Source organism: Pyrus communis, chromosome 2, assembly GCF_963583255.1.
Source record: "Pyrus communis chromosome 2, drPyrComm1.1, whole genome shotgun sequence".
In the NCBI taxonomy this organism is placed as follows: domain Eukaryota; kingdom Viridiplantae; phylum Streptophyta; class Magnoliopsida; order Rosales; family Rosaceae; genus Pyrus; species Pyrus communis.
In genome coordinates, this window is record NC_084804.1 from 12,918,458 (window position 1) to 12,938,650 (window position 20,193).

The window sequence follows — 20,193 nt, forward strand, 5'->3', positions numbered from 1 at the left end:
CCGATCACGCCCTCACGGTTTTGTTTCTGGGAATCATACGACAACTTCCCAGTGGGTCACCTATCCTGGGATTACTCTTGCACGAATTCGCTTAACTTCGGAGTTCCTACGGAACCCAAAGCCAGTGAGCTTCCAAAAGGCCTCGTGCTAGGTAGAGATGAGAATATACATATAAGGCTCACTCCACTGGGCGATATGGGATGTAACAGTTCCTATATGCCCCAAGAATTTGATCATGGTACTCAATCACCCAAACTTAAAGAGGAAAAAAAAATTGTGAGTTAGATGAACACGTCTCATAATTATAAATTTTATACAAAAACAGTGAAGTATTTTAATTGGAGGAGGGAGCTCATCGGCTATTCACTTGTTATATTCTAATTGATTCTTAATTGTGATAACTCTTTTGCAAAGTGAGATCGATATTTTTTTTAATTTTTTGCAAGTATTGGTTTGAAGTGTTTCTCCTTAAAGGGTATGTAATAGATGATTGATTTGCGTAAAAGAAAAAAACAAAACAGAAGTCATGACTATTTGGTAGTGAAGAACTTTTCTGCATATGCCACTATATCGATTCTCTTACTAATCATGTACTGCTATATGTAAATGTTAAGACACATGACAATAGGTAATTTAAAATATCGTCGTAGTGGGATCTATATAGTAGGCAAGTTTCTCTACTAGTTGTGGCTTCCATGAAGAGAGAGACCATGGTCGACCATGACGCTTGCATGTTCGACCACCACCACGGAGATGGAGGCCATGGTCGATCATGGGTTTTGCACGTGTTTTCTTTTATCCAAAATATGTTTTTCGTTGTTTTCTGATTTTCAAATGAAGGTAGAAGTAGGCAAGGGCAAAATGGGAAAGGAACCCAACATCGTTTTTGTATGTTGGGTGTAGTGATGGAATCGCTGGGTGTAAATAGCTGGTCTGTAAAACTTATGTGGAGCCCTGAATCAAGCCCCAACAACCAGTCACAATTTTGTGTGTATTGGGCCATGATCAGTCCCACGACATGTCGTATCAGCAACCACAACTCATAATTCAAGTGAAGTTTGAAAGCAAAGGCTTAAACTCATTACCAGAAAGAAGTCAAATATATCCTAACATCCCTTCATCAACAGCATTTCCAAACCCAAAAACTAACAAAGGGTCCTTGCGACCCCGTCATAAACTTATTCGAAAGCATTCTCACTTCTCCTTTGGCTTCTACATTTATGTTGTTGACGATTTGGTGTAGAAGCGGACGCCAAAGGCTAAGCCCAAAATTAGCAGAGGAACAAGGAACTGGAGGAGTTTGATGACGAAATCAGTTGTCTTGTCCTGGTTGTAGTGAGGCTGCTTGGGAGGAGTGTACATCCTCTTCGCGGGGATGGATGCTGAATCAATGTCTCCAACGTAAAATTCGTCCATCATTGCTCTAGCAGTGGAACTGTGGCCAATATCTTCGAAATCATTACTTGCATCCTTTCCTGCAAACCAAAGATCATATTAGGACCATGAATCACATCGAATCAATAGGTTTCTGTTTTGGCCTGTATATTGTGTTGTGTGCATATGAAAAGGGAAACAATTTTGTTTGTTTGAGAGAGTGTCACTGTGTTGTACCTGTGGCTGCCAATAAGACCTCATCACCACCAGGATGGTCCTCCAAGAATTTTGTTACATCATATACCTGTTCCAACACGTTTATCACAATATAAATAATCTACCCTCACTTGACCGCAAAATTTCTTCCATATTGCTACTCCCTCCCCAAATGATTGGCACTGAACACACACAAAGAGCAACACATTTTTCCTTGAGATACAAATAATTGACAAATGGAAGCATTATTACCGTCAAATTTTGTAATATAAAACTGAGGGCACATCAGTTGGTAATGAACGTGAACAAAGTGGACCGAATAGATAATCTACGCTTACTAAGAAGGGAACCTGAACTATGCCAAGTTAAATCAGCTACACTAATACTCCTTCAACAAGGAATCGAAGAGGGCTAGCCGGCTGGGAATCGGCTTTGTAAAGTCCATCTGCAACATTTGCACCATTTTTTATTTGCTGTGCCTTCATGCAATAATTTCATTAAACTTAATCAATCATTTCACCCCCAACTAAAATCTTAATAATTAGCTATTCTCCACAGTTTACCACCCATTTTAAGAGAAACCAATGCACAGTAAGCACAAGTTATCGCCTTTCGAGGCGATAAATTCACTAAAAACACAAAAGAAATGCACATCCATCAGCAGTTGAATCATGCTCCTATAAGTTGAAATCTATATCTCAACCAATGTCTATCAATCTGACTCGTACCAATCTATGAACTTGTAATTTTCCTTGTTTTTATGGCAATCTCGAACACATTTCATCCTGATCTTAGTCCAACATGCAGTCAGAATATGAACCAATATTCAACCATACCAGTCAAAACCCACCAACAAACACTTCACCTAGATCCAATCAGAGCAAAACCCAAATTCAACCACACACGCAAATCCCAAAATTTAACTGAAAACTGCAGTTCAGAAGAAGAAAGAACATTACCTTTCCATCGATGACAAGCCAGCAGTCCTTGCGATCACTGTGAGTGGAGACCTCAGCCAAAGTATAAACCTTTTTGTCTCCAGCCATTGTCGTCGTCGGAGGAGAGTCAGAGGCCGATCTGCTTCTTCACTTCTAAGACTTGGAAATGCAGAGATTTTGAAGATTTCACAGAGTTTGATTTGATTTGAAAGAGTAAAGAAGGGAAGGTGGGTTGGTGGTTTGATTGTGCGGGAGTTGGGCAAGTAAAGGGGTGGGATGACCCCTTCTTCCACCAACCGTCCACCAACCACAAACTGCCTATACGGTTGGTGGTTTTTTTATTTTTTAATGTTCATATTCCACGTAGTAGTCAAGCTAGCTTGTTTGTTTTTTTTTTTAATTTTTCTGAACAAAATAAAGCTCGTTTGCTAGCTTTTTATTTTCATCCGTCTTGTGTTTTGATCAACTTGAGGGACATCAAAAGTTTGTGCAGGCTTGTAGCTCGAGTAGTAAATATCTTGTTCACACATTCATGCTTAATATTTGGTTACGTAGGCAGAGTTTTCGTCAATGAATCGACTCTACAACTTGTACAACGGTCATATCAAACTCTTGTCGATATAATCATAACTTGAGATAGTGCATTTCATGATTCTCACTAATTTGTTTTGTTAATTTCAAAGACTTTCTAACACATATCTTTTGTATTGCGTATTTGTGATCCTTTAGTCTAGAAAAATTCTTCTACATAGTTGCATGTATGCAGAAACTCACATCGATGGGATCACAAGGTACCTTAGATGCTATAAACACAATGACTCTCTATTTGGTGAGTGGCCGCACAGACTTATGATTCTTTAGTCGCACACTAAAATTTCTCCTCAGACCGAGATGCATCTAAACTTTACACTACTCTAAAAACACATCATATTGTTAAGTAAATGCTTGGTAATTTATCATCTAGCACTCACTTTCATATCTAAATCACTCCAAAAGAATTGTCGTGAGGAAATAGGATTTGGTTCACAAATTTTCTGTAGTGCACATCAAAAGAAAGTTCATTTCCGAACAAGAGTGCACCAGAGAAAACTTCTTGGTTCTACCATCCAAGTCAATAAAAAGCCCAATTACTGGCTGAATACAAAACATTATTAGAAATGTTCAAAGCCCAATAGTCGGCCCAAAAACCAATGCAGGGCCCGCGGTTGACAAAACCCTTAGCTGTGAGAGAGAATCCGAGGGTGCGAAATTGGTGTCCGGCTCAGGAATCTGCGCGAAGCGAGTGGTGGTAGTGACCAAGGACCTTCTCAACGGCCAGCCGACCGCAGTCGTGCGCGCCGAGCAGATCGCCATATCAGGAGGTCTGGTGAGGCAGAAGCTGAAGTACATGAAGTTCCTCAGGAAGCGCATGAATACCCAACCCTCTCCCCCCAAAATCTTCTGGCGCAACGTCCGAGGGTAATGCCGTAATTTCGTAATTCACACTCTGTTCCTCTGCTTCAAAACTCACTGTTTTAATGGCGATTGGTTTGTATTTTTTTTTTTTTTTTTTCGGGATGATTCCGCACAAGACTAAGCGCGGGCTCTGGCGAGCTGAAGGTTTACGAGGGCATCCCACCGCCGTATGACTAGACGAAGAGGACGGTGGTTCCTGATGCTCTCAAGTGAGCATGGTGGTGGTGTGACTTTATTTTTGTTTTCTAAGTGTTTGAAGAATTGCTTCAGTGAATTGGGGTTTGTGATCAATTGTGAAATTAGGGATTTGAGGCTTCTGAAGGGCCACAAATACTGCTTGTTGGGTCAGCTTTCGTCTGAGGTCGGATGAAAACATTATGACACCATCAAGATAAGATGAATTTCAACTCAAAAGATTTATGCTTTTTACAATTCGTGTTTAAAGATGTCGAAATTTGTTAACATTGTCCTTTATTTGTTGTAAGTAATTTGAATGTAGATTGTATTTTCTTGTAATTTGAATGTGGTTTGGATGTAATTTGAATGTAGATTGTTGTTAGCCACAGCAGAGTCGATACATTTGTTACCTTACGGAGTTATCTTCATACTTTACATTTTTCGCTCATTTCACTTGTTGGTGTTATGATGTTTATTTATTTATTCATCCTTGAATACGGTGTTTATGATCATACATGGCTCTATATGTTTTTAAAATTTGTTGAGATGTGCTCGAATTGGAAACTACCTTTAAGCTTGGCAATAGCTTTGCATTCTACGTGTTTTTGCATCCATGACATGATGTTTTCGGATTGACTATGAATGCAAAGTTACATTTGTTGGTAAAGTTATATGCCAAGTACCGAACATCTTTTTATTTCGTGTTCACAGGAGCTAGAGAACAAGAGAAAGGACATGGCTCAGGTGGCATATGAGAGGAAGAAGCAGCTAACCAAACTTAGGTTGAAGGCTGAAAATCTGCAGATGAGAAGCTTGGTTCCCAGCTTGAACTCCTTTCTTCGGTGACATATTAAAAGTCTAGGGCTGTGAAGTGGTGTCGTCTATTTTACCCTGCCAGTCATACATTTTTTTTTTTTGTTGCAGATTACACCTCGGTGAGTTTCCTTCTGCTTTTATTCGAGATTACATCTTAGTGAACTTCTTGTCGGGCATCTTGTTTTGAGGATCTTTTATTCTGATAATTTTAAATTAGGAACTTGTTACCTGTGTTGAAGCGTACGGTTCTAATTTGCTTTATGGTATTGTCTTTTTCCATAAAAATTTATGGGTCTAAATCTTGGCTTCTTTGTTGGCTCCACTTACTGCCACCAAAAGCTATGGCGCCACTTAGAGTTTTGTGTGTTTGCCTCACATTTTAGCTCGACGTTTTCTGGCCTATCGGAAAACTGGAAACCTAATTTATAACCGAATTTTAATTCAGGTATGATTTTTGGGTAGATGTGGTGTTTGTACATGTGACAAACTCCCAAAAATGGGATTACACTCTCTACTCTCCCGAAATCTTTAGAGGATAACTTGGACTCTAGAACGTAGATTTTTGGATGAATTTTTCACAGTACAGAGGACTGGACATCCTACAGTAAACTGCATGATAACAAATATCTTCGTAGTGACGTCTCATTTACACGAGGGAATTTGAACATTACCCTCATTTCCAACACGGTGCTAAAAAAATGCAGACCTCATCTGTTTCTGCGGTGTTGATGTTTGCCTTTCGGACAAGCCTTGGTTAGCATATCGGACTTGTTCTTGTCGGAATGTAACTTTCCAGCTTCAACATTTTCCTTCATGCACATGTCGGATTCAGTGATGCCTGATTTATTAGTGTATTTAAACTTGGAAGTGAAAACTTGGATTCTTCCTGAATCACGAAATCTTTAGAGGATGACTTGACTCTAGAACGTACATTCTTGACTTGGAAGTGAGAAGTTGGATTGGTCTTGAATCTGGACGCTGGCTGATCATATGTAACGCAAAGAAGTTAGCAAGAAATGTAGAAAACAACCTGCAATTTGTTGAAATGATGGTAAAAGGTGTGGAAGTAAATATTTAAGACATAAAACTTGATGAATAATTTGGTTTGACAAGAAATTACCTCTGACGTTTAGAATGTGAGAAATATCAGGCCAACATTCAATCTTCATTCCCATCTTAGATCAACTAATTAACAAAAAATGAGGTTTGGTCAATACTCAATAGTGGAGAAGAAGAAGAAAGGAAAAGGTGAAAGAAAGGGAATCGAACAAATGAATTATTTGGTTTGAGAGAGAAGAAATTACGGCCTAAGTATGGGGCATGGAATACGAGAAATCTTGGGCCACTCAGTGCCGGTACCCCTGGCGCATCTTTCCGCCAGACTGGGACATCCTGAAATTATTAGATATTCTAGTCTGGTGAGGCGTTGCATAGCTTGGGCGGAAGGCAGAGACTTGAGGTTCTTGCAATTGTTAATCCCCAGTAGGGTAAGAGATGTAAGGTCACCCAACCACTCTGGAAGAGTCTCCAGCCCATCACAATCATCTATGTTTAACTGTGTTACAGGACTAGTCGAGTGATTAATTACTTGAGGCAGAGACTTGAGCTTAGGCCACCCGTGGAATTCTAACCAGTCTGATGATGGAATTTGCGGAACCGGGAAAGAATCGAGCTCCTCCCACAACCCATCAATCTCCAAACTCTTCAGACGAGTCGGAGTGTGTAGACCCGCCGGCAAGTATTGTAATTTCTTACAATTACGTATTCTTAAACTGGAAAGAGACTGCAAGCTAGTTACATCGACATCTGCCAAAGATATCAAATTTTTGCACCTTTCAATATTCAAGTCGACAAGGGAGGTGCAATCGCGTAAAGAAATCTCCTCAAGAGTACCGATAGAGTCAATGTCCAATTTCGGTCCACTGCAACTTGCAATAACCAATTTTCGGAGGGCGGTCAGACTCCTCCCCTCATCGGCAACTGAACTCCATCTTAGCATGGGGCATTTCACTATACTCAACTCCTCAAGAGATTCATGACGGCCTTGCAGACTTGATAGTTGAGCACAATCTTCAATTACAAATTGCCCAAGGGATGGCGGGAATACATCCGAAATTCGAATGCGTACCAAATTTCGGCTACCACTTATTTTCAATCTCTCAAGTGCGTTGCAATGTTTCAACCCGCTCGGCAAGCTTGAAAGCTTCTCGCAACCCTCAATCACCAATTCTCGGAGACTTGGTGTGATTGGAATGGATGGTAGGTTGGGGCTACCACTTATTTTAACCCTCTCAAGTTTCGACCCACTCAGCAAACTTGAAAGCTTCCCACAACCCTCAATCACTAATCCTCGAAGACATGGAATGATTGGAATGAATGTTAGACTAGGACAATTCCTTATAGTCAACTCCCCAAGAATAGTGAGTGTTTCTAGCTCATCAACCGAAACATGCCTCAGCCTTTCACAGTTGTCGATACACAGTGAAGCAGGGGATGTACAAACCTGTAAAGACAACTCCTCCAGTGTAGTACTGCTGTCGATAGACAATTCCGGTACACAACTTGCAATAAGTACCAGTTTGCGGAGTGTCGTTAGACCGTGATTTGAAATGCTTATTAACTTGGGGGATTTATAAATGGTCAACTCCTCAATAAGAGAGATGTTTAACCCATCAGCTGCATGCTGCCTCAATTGTAGAAAATCGTCGACACCCAGCGCACGAATAGAAGTGCAAGATTCAAGCCCAATAGATGCATAAGTTTTTAGTCCGTCACAATCTTCAATGGTCAATTCACGGAGGGATGTGTATCCGTGTAAACTTGAAATTGACTCTAGACTTGTGCACGACCTTAAAGACAACACCTCCAGAGGGATATAGCATTCTGGTAGACTTCGCAGGTCCATTGATATTAATCCACCACATGAACTAATCTCCAATCCTCGAAGGGATGTTACACCGTGAACTGAAATGGATATCAGACTATCACAGCGGCTTATTCCCAAATTTTCAAGAGATGGACATTTTATGGACAACTCCTCAAGAGAAACTCCAGTGTACAATTCTGGTCCACTATGCTGGCTGGTTGTTGTTAATTTACCACCACGTGAACTAAACAACAATTTCCGGATGGATGTCAAACCAAATAATGAAAGGGATCTAAGTTTGTCGCAGCTGCATATTTCCAGATTCTGAAGAGAGGTACACTTTTCTACCAGACTTGTTAGGTTTGATAGCTCGTGACAAATACTCACCTCCAACTTACGAAGGGATGCAAAATGATCAGGAAAATTTCTTATTTGTGGACACTCCACGAGATCCAACTCCTCAAGGCGAGGAAACACCGATATTTGTTCTTCTTTCACCACTGGTGGTTCAATCCATTCGGTCAGATTTAGGGCCGCAATAATTCTAAATGTCTTCAATGTAGGAAACAAAGCCTTGGTCTTCATTGCATCATCAATGCCATAAAACTCATCTCCCAAACGTTTTAGATTGCACATTGTATTAAACTCAAGATGCATAAGACTAGGTAGATGGCCAAGCATAGGGGCTTCCCCACATACATCGCACTGAAATAATCGAATCTCTTTCAAGTTGTTGTGTGGCTTCCAAGATGGAAATTGAGCACCCATGAAATTGCGAATCTCTAAAATTTCAAGATTAGGGTGCGGCTGGAGGCCTTGGAGAACATCCTCTTCACTGTTGTTGCATGGCCTCATTTCCTCACCCCATATAAGTGATAACTTTCGTATGTTTCTCTTCCCAACTAAATTCGATTTCTTCGCCTCTTCTCCATCCCTCACATGTTCCAGATCATAAATAGCCAACTCACCTTTCAAGTGGTTTAAGCCAGCCAATTCCTCAATTCCACGACCGGTTCCATCAGGACTCACAATAAAATAAGGCATGGTTCGAAGACTAGTTAATTGCCCAACCCTAACATGAGATTTCCTATACCAACCAAAATTAGCACGTTTCTTTTTTTGGACAGGACCAAAATAGATGTGTCTCAAGTTGATCAGATCTCCGATTTCCTTAGGAAACTCCTTCAGCCGCCTACAATACTCCATTCTTAATGTCTGTAAGTTATGGAGCTTGCCGACAGATTTGGGGATTGCTTCGATCTTTGTTCTAGAAACGTTTAAATACCTCAATTGCTTCAGTTTCCCAATTGATTTCGGCAGCTCCTTAATATCAGCATTGTAAAGATTCAAGACATGTAAACCCCTAAACCTTGGCAACATGTTACTAGGAACTTCATTATTAGAAAACAATGAGCGCAATCCCCTTAAAACTTTTTTTGGAATTGATTCCAAAACAGAAGTAGGAATGTGTGAAGCATGTCGAATCTTCAGTGTGTCAACCATCTCATTAGAATCTGAAGTCACGCTCTCAGATTTTGATACAAGTTCTGCAAAATCATGCACAAGAACGTGCATCTTGCATCTGGCAACAACACCAAAGTCATCCTTTGTAAGATATTGAAGTAAGGAGTTTTGCAACAGAATATGAAAATAATCAGTGCCTATATCCTCCATCTCTAGATCACTATTCTCGGAAGAAGGGTGAAGCAATCCTTGAGCCATCCACAGTTGGATTAGGTCATCCCTTTCAATTTCAGAGCCTTTCTTGAACATTGAGCAATAAGTGAAGCATTGTTTCAAAAATGGGAATTTCAAATTATCCAAACTCAACTTCAATCCCGAGATGATCATCTCTTCTGCTTCTGGAGAGTCCCATATTTTACTTTCTAGAATTGTTGACCATTCATTTGCACCATTCTTAGAACGCAACATTCCTCCGAAAACCTGTTGGTTCATAATAGTTAGATTTGTTGTTAAATAATTCATAGATTGCATAACCGATTATAACAAGAAAAACATCAATTTGTAGTTTGACAGAAGCTGACTAATATGTGCACATTGTGTTGTATTGATGCAGACTATAACTTGGCTTGTCCATACAAATGTTTCATTTAAACTTTTTTATACTTATCAATCATGGTGTTGTTAACATTTCAATTGACTTCCTATATGGTTTAGATTTTTCGTGTGTGGCTGAGATGAGAGAATAGTAAATCTAGCACAAACATTTTGATCGACGTGAGAAATATATTTTATCTTAAATTGGTTCGCTATGACCAAGTTTTGGTGGCTATAAGAAATTTGTAACCATCAACCTACAAGATCAATAATGCAACAATAGAAGTACATGGGTGAGGAGAAAGAGCAATGGCCTTTTTTAATGACCTTTGTGCACTTCTACATTCCTTTTCTTTTTACTGGCCATTTAGTTGATAAAGAGAATGTTGGGACCCTGACAATGTTAATGGGTCAATATATGTAAGAAGGTTAATGGGTCACTTAGGCCCACTAAGGAGAATACTATATATCAAGTAGAATGACTGTCCAGTGGTCAACAATCATTACCGTCTAAGGGAGTGTATCTAGAAAAAGGATCAAGTCTAGTCGGACTATCACGAGTGTTTAGGAAAGACAATTTATCATTATACTATGTTTATTGTAGCTCCTTAGCAGGCCAACGTCCAAGTAAAAGATGAGAACATGAGTACATGTAATGCTTGCGGGACAAGGACATTGCTTTCATGAGAGATTCAATGTCTCGTCGGTGTTTTGGAAAGTCTACATTGCTATTGGAATGTCCAATGATGGCGTCTCTCTCATCTAAGATAGTTATATCTTGTTTAACACCCATAGTCCGAATATGAGCTAGCCAAGATTATATTTAATAAAGTCCTCCATGCACTGTGGGAGACCGAAAGACTTGAACAAACCTTTACAGTGTTAGATGAGACAAAAATTTGTGGAAGTGTTCATGATATCAAGATTGTGGCTCAAATTAGAGAGCTTGTATATGACTAAACCCTTTGCTAAACGGTTGTATTTGAAGAAAAGTTTGCATACTCTTTGAATGGATGAAGGTACATCATTTCATAAACATGTTGATGATTTCAATAAACTTTTGATGGATTTGAAAAGTGTGGATGACCAAATTAGTGATGAGGATTATGCAATAACTTTGTTATGTTCTTTCGTATGAATACTTTGTCGATACCATGCTATTTGGTAGAGAAAGACTTAGTTTGGAACATGTTAAAACCCCTTTGAATTCTAAAGAGCTAAAGAATAAAGTGTCTGACATGCAAGATGGAGTTTTGGTAGTTCAAGGAAAGAATAAGAAAAAGGGAAAATTTGTAAAGAACACTCGTAGCTATTGTCATAAAGAGGGTCATTAGAAAGTAGATTGCCCTAAACTCAAGGGCAACAAGAAGCTATTTGAGAAGTCTTTTGCTAGTGTTAACGCAAACATTGCAAAAGATTATTGTTCTGAATTCCTCTAAAGGTTATGTGAGGAGGTGGAGGTTGGTACTCAAGCTCTTTTGGTAGAGTGCAATTCGCACTTTTGGTTCATATGTTCAAGCTTTTGTTTGGATTTTGTTTCATGTTTGTTAGTTTCCATAATGAAATTTATTGGAGAAGGCATTGGAGGAAATTTCAAGTTTGAAGAGTTTTGGACTTTTTGAGTCTAGGGGGAGATTAGTTCTTTGAAGAATTTGGTGATCACTATTGTGCTTGTAATTTGGTAACCAAATTTGGAGTTTGTATTTGATTTGGAAATTTTGCTAATTTCTCGCCGAGGTGGAAATTGTTGGGATATACGGCTCAAAATTAGGATGATGCAAAAATTAGTTTTGTGTTACCCATTTCGTTTTGGTTTCCTATTTGAGTTTGGATTTGATTTCTTGGTTGGATTTCTTACTTGGTGGAGAGATTTTATTAATTACCTATTTGATTGGGATGATTTACTTCCAATTAGGATTAGGATTCTCATTGTAACTTAAGTCCTATGCACTATAAATAGGACCTTAAGGTTGGTTTATTTTGTGTGCTAAACCCATTAGTTTAGAGAGTTTTCTCTCACTAGGTTTTGGGTGGAGGTCACATTTGGAGTCATCATGAGTGTGTGGCAAATTCATGGCTCATTCATTTGGCAATTTGGTGATAATCAATTTGGGTTGTGAGAGTTACACACTCTTTTGCAATCTCCATTTGTTTAATGAAATTCCTCACCGTGCTTCACCTGTGGACATAGGCTTTGCTCCGAAGCATGTTAAATTTCTTGTGTTCTTATTTTTGAGATTGTTTATTTTAGTTTTCGGCTATGATGTTGATGTTTGATATTTAGTATTTTGATGACAAGTTTGCACTTGTTTTGGTTGTAGCTACCACGCTAATACTTGGACAAAGGCAGAGCTTATTGGGTCTAGCTTAGCATAAACTATTTTGCCACTTAATACTACGATCTAGTGGTATTTCTCTTCACTTGTAAGTGAGAGATCTTATGTTCGATTCTCTCCAAATGCGAGTTTGAATCACATTATTGCTGACTCATTGTGAGACTAGGCTTCACCCCCTCTCATTTAATGTATATAACATCGTTTGTTCCAAAAAAAAAAAAAAAAAAAAAAACACTTAGCATAAACTACAATTACAGCATGAGGATATGCCTTCATTTATTTATTTATTTATGTTTTTTTTTTTTTGGGGGGGGGGGGGTGGTTATGATTGTTAGGACCCTATAACAATATTTAGTGGCCAATAATAGGCTTAATGGGTCACTTAGGCCTACTAAGGAGAGTACTATATATTTTTTAATTGTCATATTTGTAAGGCCTGAATGAAGAATATTGTCATTTAATTTCTTCTTCTTCTTTTTTTTTTTTTTTTTTTTTTTTTTTGTATTTTTCCTTTCTTTCTAGTTCCATTAGAAAATCAAATGATAGAATAAAGTAGAGTAGTGCATAAGATCAAAAGGAAGTGTGGAAATTACTTCGTTTAGTATGTGGGCTGAAGTTATAATGACAACAAATAAGATTTCAAACAAAATAGTGTAAACTTTAAATAAAAATAATACTAAATTAACAGTCCTCACCTTTGCCACAGATGGTAAACCTGCACACTTTTTGGCAATCTCTATTCCAACTTCCTCTAGATCAGGATCTGCAGGAGCAGCAGTGTTATCTACAAATGCTCTTTCCTTCAATATGGACCAGCATTCGTCTTCCGATAGAAATCCCAAATCGCAGCGAGGAAGTGTTCCCGTTATTGTTGCAACTTTGGAACTGCATGTGGTGACAAGCATGGTGCTTCCCCGTGCCAAATGGAGTTCTGACAAACAACTCATCAGTTTGCTCCATTTTTCAGAATCTTCATTCCAAATGTCATCTAGTACAAAAAGACATCTTTTCTCCTTCAACTGTTCTTGGAGGCTTTTAAGCACTGCCTCCTGACTTTGTATATCAACCGTTCCACAGTCAACATATTTTAAGATTCGACTCAAAATTAAATCGACATCAAATGTATTGGATACATGTATCCATATTTTCTTATCAAAGTGTTTATTTATCTCATCTTCATTATAAACTAACTTGGCCAAAGTAGTTTTTCCCAAACCTGGCATTCCCACAATGGCCATAACGGAAAGATTTTCTTGATCGACTTCGGAACTGGTCAAGGTTGCAAGTATATTTGACACGACCTCATCTCTGCCAACCATGATTTCATTGCCAATTGATGAATTGGTTTCTCTGATCGATCTCATTGCTTGAGAAGTTGCATCTATATTTTTGGAAACTAGTCCCATAATAGACGCCTGATTCTTGAGATCCACCAACGATGCGTTGATTTTCTTAATTCTATGTGCTGTTTTAATACGAAATGCAACCGGATTAGAGAGTGAAATGAAGTTGAGTACCTTTCTCTTCAAATGGTTTTGTATTTCCAGCTTATGGTGGAGAACTTCATAGTCAATTTCGTCCAAGACATCATCGGCATCATTAGCTACGTCTGTAAGTTTCTGCGCCCACAACGCCACTGCCTCAACCGGATCTTGTAGTTGCTCAGCAGCTTCACGCGTGATATCTTGAATCAGGGATAATGTTTGATGCAGGCCTGTCAGTTTTGCTTCAAGTCCCCAAGAACGGATGAGAGGTTCAGTGGCAAGTGAAGCCGCCCTTGCAAGTATTCCCTCAGCAGTGAAACTAAATATCTCTGGCATATCCTTCCTTTGGTACACAAAAGAAAGAGCAGATTAATACTCAGCTAGTTAAGGAAAGTAGATGAAGAAATCTAAGAGCCTTCAACAACAATTTGTGATTTGGAACTAACCTGGGTTTATGATCTGAATTATTACGCTTAACGTGAGGAAGGTCGGGGAGAGGCCTAACCGAGAGGCCTTAGACTCGTGGTTGTGGAGAAATAGATTGAGTTCTTGGCGCGAGAGAGAGAGAGAGAGAGAGAGAGAGAATTGAAGTGTGGGAGTTGCAGAGAGAGGACAAGGAAGGTAATGAAAATGTTGGGAAAATTGATTCGTTCTTTGAAGTAAAGTTAAGAGGAAAGAGGAAAGAGAAAAGCAAAGGTCGTTACTTGTTAGTAGTTTGCATGAAAAAGGAAAGAATAAAGTAAATTTGGAAAATGTCCAATTTTTATTTCCCTTCCAACTCTTTCGTAATCTTATAAATCCAACCAAGAGAAGGTCAAAAAGACGTAAATGACCTTGACACTTACTGCACAGAGATGATTTGTGCAATGCCAGATAGCCAATGTCCAGTTCGTGAATCGTGATGCATTGCTATTTTCCCGAAAACTCCTCCCCATGCCAAACAACGAACTCTCTTTTCCATTTGAACATTCTTTGACTTTCTGCAAATTTGTCCTTATTCAAACTTCAAGTTTTAATGAAATCGGAGTAATGATTTTAATGTCAATTAATTTAGATATTTTAGTTAAAATAGTTTTTGAGATTGAAATAACTTTTCACTTTGGTTCTGAAATTTGAAATAGATAAAAGTAATTTATAAGTTTGTCTACCGTCAATCATTTTAGATTAAAATTAATTTATGATTGTTTTTAATGTTCTGGTTCTTGTTTTGTTCAAAAGACAAGAAATAATATCATGCTCAAAAAAGTTGGTCAAAATTTCAGTAAGGAACCTTGAAATTGGCTATATTCCAAAGGTAGAAAGAGAGTGAAAGAAAGAGGAAAGGAAATAAAGGGACAGAGACGAGCGGGAGGAAGGGAATATAGAGATAAATTATAAGAAGAAAGAAGACAGAAGAGAGAAGGGAGAGGAGTGGGAGGAAAGAAAGAGATAAAGAAGAAAGAAGAAAGAATAGAGAAGAGTGAGAGGAAAGAAAGAGATAAAGAAGTAAAGAAAATCAGAAGGAACAGAGGAGAGTGGGAGGAAAGAAAGGGATAACGGAAATCCGCTCATGTTTTGATGAAGGGCTTTCAAAGTTTCAAGGAATTTCATATTCAATTGTTAAACAATACTTTGTAAAGATATTAATAATGAACTACTTAAGGACAACAAAGCGACGATTCAAATATATTACAAAGACACTATTCAATGATTAGATGAAGTAACTCTAAAAAAATTCAGATGCTATACATTTCAAAGATCTTTAGAATGACATCGTGAATTTTTTTTGTTGAAGATTACATCTCGATGAATTTCTTGCCGTTTTTATTGGGGATCACATCTTAGTGATCACTTTGTCGGGAATCTCGTTTTGAGGAATTGGATCTTTTATATTAATAATTTTCAATGAGGAACTTGTTTACCTTCCGGGCATCTCCAAATCTTTAGAGATAACTCGACTCTAGAACGTACATCCTACTCTGGAGAGTCTCTAGCCCATCACAATAAGATATAGCCACCTCTGTTACCAGGACTGGTCGAGAGACGAATTAGCGGAGGCAGAGACTTGAACTTAGGCCATCCGTAGAATTCTAAGACGTTTCATGATGGAATTTCAGAAACCGGGTAAGAATCCAGCTCCTCCCAGAACCAACCAATACACAATTTCTTCAAACGAGTTAATAGTGTGTAAACCTGTCGGCAAGGATTGTAATTTCTCACAGAACAGTATTCTTAACTTGACAAGACATGTGCAGGATGAGAGCCCACTCGGCAGACTTGTCAATCCATCACATTCTTCAATAGTCACACGGAGGGATGTGAGGTTGTCTAAAATGGGAATAGCCTCTAAATTATGGCACTGGATGTCCTCAGAACTTCAAGAGAGAGGAGGATTTGGAGCGATAAATGCGCCAAACTTAAGCTCCTCACAACCCTCAGTCACTAATTCTCTGACACAAGGTGTATTCAATATTACTCCAAGAATAATCACAGTAATTTCTCTGTATATACGAATATGTTATAACTTCTATCCTCTATTTCTAGGAATTTATTTTGACTAGGTAGAGTAGTGGCGTCTCAAGTAAAGGAATAATGCCGTTGATGCAGCCACGGCGTAAGGGAAGATGGTCCAAATGCCCTGGAAAGTTTTCAAGTTAGATTCATGAAATTACAAAAAATTTAATAATTTCATTCATAGATTTAGAGTTCTTGCATACAATTGTTGTTGCAACAGTAGTGAGGGCAACGACGGGGTGCTCCCTTAGGAAGAATCCTATTAACAACTGTGATCAGAAAGCAAAAGAGAATAAGTTAGGCTAGTCCTCGAACGAAGGTTGGATATCAATTGCTACACTTGTTTTTTCCAGCATCGAAAATATCACTCCTCAAAAGCCAAGAAAATCTGAAACTTCTAAAAAATTTCACTCCTTCTGACAAGTATTGAAATGAGTGACGGATTGTGCTCAAACTGGCTGCATATGAATGTAAGTTTTCTAGTTTTTCTTTGATCTTTTAAAAACACGAAGATTTTAATCAAAGATTTACCAATTCCTTGCCCCAGTCCACCAAAGTGCAACTTTAGCTAGAGCGTGTCCCTGAGACGTGTCTTCTAGTTCTACCTAGTTAAGTATAGATTTAAGTGTTTTTAACAGAACTAAACTGACCTGGAGAGGCAGGGTGATCAAACCGCCACAACAAACTCCAGCAAAGAAACACTCTGAAGAAATGCCCTGCACTCAGGTAAAAGCATGTCATTCCCAAGTCAATCAAAGCAAAATAACAACAAAAAGTACGATGAATTATATCAGACTAACCAAGGTCCCTGCTAGAAAAGCCGTTGGATTTCTCACTCCAAGCGAAAATCGTTCAACTGAAAGAAAAATGCACTGAAACGTCACTATCTAATACCATAATTCAAGCATAAAGGATTCCTATAATCTTCTTACACAACACTACCTCAAAATTTGTACATATATTGGCCTATGGGAGTTCGTCAACTCACGACTAAAAGTTTGAATCATTCATAACCTTGCACATTCGAAACATAATCACACGGATCTAAAACAAATAAGCTTTAGAGCTTACCGAAACCAATGAGGTTGCCATATTTTTGCACTGCAGAGGTTATGCTTAAAGCTTTCTCTTTTCCAATCCCTAGCTGCATCCATCATCAGGTTAAACTTCATTAAAAGTTTAAAACACAAAAGTGGTGCTTACCACTTGCAGAAAATAGGTACGTGCATCATGGGAATAAGCACTCCAGATATATAAGAACTCTGAAGCAAGAAGGTAGGAGTAAGATTAACCTTCAAGAGAACATCATTGGAGGCCCTGGATTTTCTAAAAAGCTTCCCGAGATAAAATGGTATTAGATCACTGATGCACACTCCCCTGAAATATGAAAACATCAAAGTAATATTCCCATAGTCAATATTACAAGACGTATAGACAGACAATGCTAGACTAAAATGGTGCGGCCAGAGAGACACGAAAGCGAAAGCCTATGGGGTCGCTTTTGTAACTGGATAACCAGCACTGAAAACCGTCTTTACATTACCAATACACCCAAAGAATTGTGGATATGATATATGGAGCATTTCTCGAAAAAGATTCAGCAAACGACTGACATGTCCCATCCAAAGACAGCATCTGAGCCAAAGATATGCCAACCTAAATTGTTTTCAAAAAGATTACCCACAAGTTCAAACCGGCTTGAAACCATGGAGTTAGAAACAGTGATAAATTCAAAGTTAAATATTTAAGCTTGTGAAATAGAATACCAGAAAAGAGGACAGACCCAAATATTTAGAGCCTCTTCACTAATGAAAAGTCCACAGCCTGCAGCCATAAGCAACCAAAAGTAGATCCACCTGCAACACGGTATAGTCATGACTCATGCACGATTCAGAAATAAATAAAGAAACAAACTACCCCGTGAGGTGAAGCAAACTTCACTAGGGAGTCCTATGCTATAATATCTAAAATCATCTCCTTCTATTTTGCTACAATGATCACGAATCACCACTTGTACTACGCAAAATCAGCAGTAACAAAGTACTATTCTATTTGTCTCAGCTGCTTTTAAATGGGTGTAGAAATAACACAGCAATGTCTTTCAATTAACTGTAACCATAAAAAAGTAAAGAGAGTTTCCATCAGGCATGTTTAAGAAAAAAACGTTAAGAATATACCCCGGTGCAAATGCTGGGAGAACAATGCTGTAACCAAAAGCTTTGATAGTGAAACCGACGTTGGCTGCAGCCATTACTGAAGAGGATGAACTATCTGGAAAAATTTGAATTCCATTCGATGACCCAATAGCGGGTGCACCCTTGATGCCAACCGATATCAGAGTCACTGTTGCGGCAACGCCTAGTGCAATTGCTATTTTAGCAAGAAACGAACTTTCTGTACTAATTTCAGTATTCATAACATTTCCAAGCAGCTCATCAGAAATCCCATCTTCCCCATCCAGTATGTCTTTAGATATTTCAACCTCATTATTTCCTGCATCCTCGTCAGAAAAGCTTCTGATCCTGCTAGTACAAAAATTAAATCAACAATGAAAAAACCGACTAAATACCGAAAAACCAGTCAACTAATACCATCAAATTTGAATATCTAGAACGTCAGAGATCAATTTCTGAGCTGGTAAGGATAGAAATAGCACTCGTGACAAAGAAAAAGAAAGCCTCAACCTTGCATCTCCTACTTCAAATATTAGCTTATTCACGAGTTGGGTTTTCAGTTCCAACACCCTTTAACCATGTTTTCACATCTTTCAAAGTTTCCCTCTTTTTTCCCTCAGATTTTCTCAGCAACCAAACACCAATACAACAAAAAAAATTACCCAAAAAGTTTAACTTACCTGAAAGTCTTGGGAGTGAAGAGTTCGGAAACCTGCACGCATTCGTTCCCGTCGGTCAGCAATCTGCGTCTGACAATGATAGAGCTCGAATGCCCAACAAGTTTCCGATTTGATGATTTGGGTGTCCGTGTGGGTGTGGGTAGATAAAACCCATGGGCCAAAACCGCCATTGGAGACGTCTGCTTTCTCCCTCCTCCCTATGTTTGTGGAGGCAATCAGCTTAAGTGGCATTTGGAAAAAGGATTGGCGGCTTTGGTTCCATTTGCTTGGATGTGAGTGGTCAGTGAGGAACCAGAGTCTTCAGAGGTATATGCTTGTTAAGAGGGACTGAGATACTCAGTGAGTCATGGGAAAAGACGAATTTACTTGCGTCTAACAAAATCGGATCTTTTGGTCGTGGGCTAGGCTTTAGGCAAAGTTCATCTCCTAAATTGAACCGATGAAGGAGTTGATTTTGAAATTGGAAATGGATGCTCTCCGGATTTCTTCTATAAAATTCACCTAATCATTCAATTTTGATTTTTGAAATTTGATTCAATGATTAAAATTATTGTAATTTTAAAAGCGTACCATGCTTTTAGCTGTTGAATCAAATTTTAAGAGTCTGAATTGTTTAATTGGTTGGATTTGGTGGAAGAGATTCAAAGATAATCCCTTTCCTCTAAAACTTGCGCAAAAGTAGTTTAAGTAAGATGAGAAATGCTAAGAATACTCTTTTTTTTAAAATGAAATTCTTTATAGACTTTTCACGACCTCATATTTTTAACACAATTTTTGTGCCAATATCATAAAATATTGTGCCAAAAAAAACAATGTAACAAAGAGTTCATGAAAAGTCTTACTTCACATAAATCGCGAGTTCGATACTAATTTATTCTCCTATTTCTTCTTCCTTAATGTAATATATGTTGTTTAAAAAAAAAGTAAATAGATTAAATAACACTTGTCCAACTGCATAAGAGCATCTTCAATGGAGACCCTAAATGGAGTCCCAACAACTGTATAGTCCCTAAATATAAGGACAAATGACTTCCAATGAGCCGGAATTTAACTCCTCAAAGTATCTCAATACATAGAAACTCGCTGAATACCTCAACAAAATTCTCAAATACAAACACTACATATA

The 20,193-nt window shown here is 38.4% G+C and overlaps 2 protein-coding genes and 1 pseudogene across 2 annotated transcripts; all 3 read right to left on the bottom strand.

Annotated features, from left to right (window-relative positions):
* Positions 1-1,052: 1,052 nt before the first annotated feature.
* On the bottom strand, positions 1,053-2,787 carry LOC137726488 (cytochrome b5-like). Its single transcript, XM_068465423.1, has 3 exons — positions 2,550-2,787; positions 1,612-1,678; positions 1,053-1,475 (listed from the first exon to the last, which is right to left on the bottom strand). Exons 1-3 carry the CDS (start codon positions 2,634-2,636, stop codon positions 1,219-1,221), a joined length of 411 nt encoding a protein of 136 aa, XP_068321524.1. The 5' UTR covers positions 2,637-2,787; the 3' UTR covers positions 1,053-1,218.
* Positions 2,788-6,157: 3,370 nt separating this feature from the next.
* LOC137724784 (putative disease resistance protein RGA3) lies at positions 6,158-14,287 on the bottom strand (annotated as a pseudogene).
* Positions 14,288-16,023: 1,736 nt separating this feature from the next.
* Positions 16,024-19,407, bottom strand: LOC137726030 (uncharacterized). Its single transcript, XM_068464888.1, has 10 exons — positions 19,068-19,407; positions 18,391-18,735; positions 17,997-18,069; positions 17,757-17,869; positions 17,506-17,590; positions 17,285-17,357; positions 17,014-17,069; positions 16,864-16,929; positions 16,417-16,482; positions 16,024-16,337 (listed from the first exon to the last, which is right to left on the bottom strand). Exons 1-10 carry the CDS (start codon positions 19,235-19,237, stop codon positions 16,257-16,259), a joined length of 1,128 nt encoding a protein of 375 aa, XP_068320989.1. The 5' UTR covers positions 19,238-19,407; the 3' UTR covers positions 16,024-16,256.
* Between the last annotated feature and the right edge of the window lie 786 nt (positions 19,408-20,193).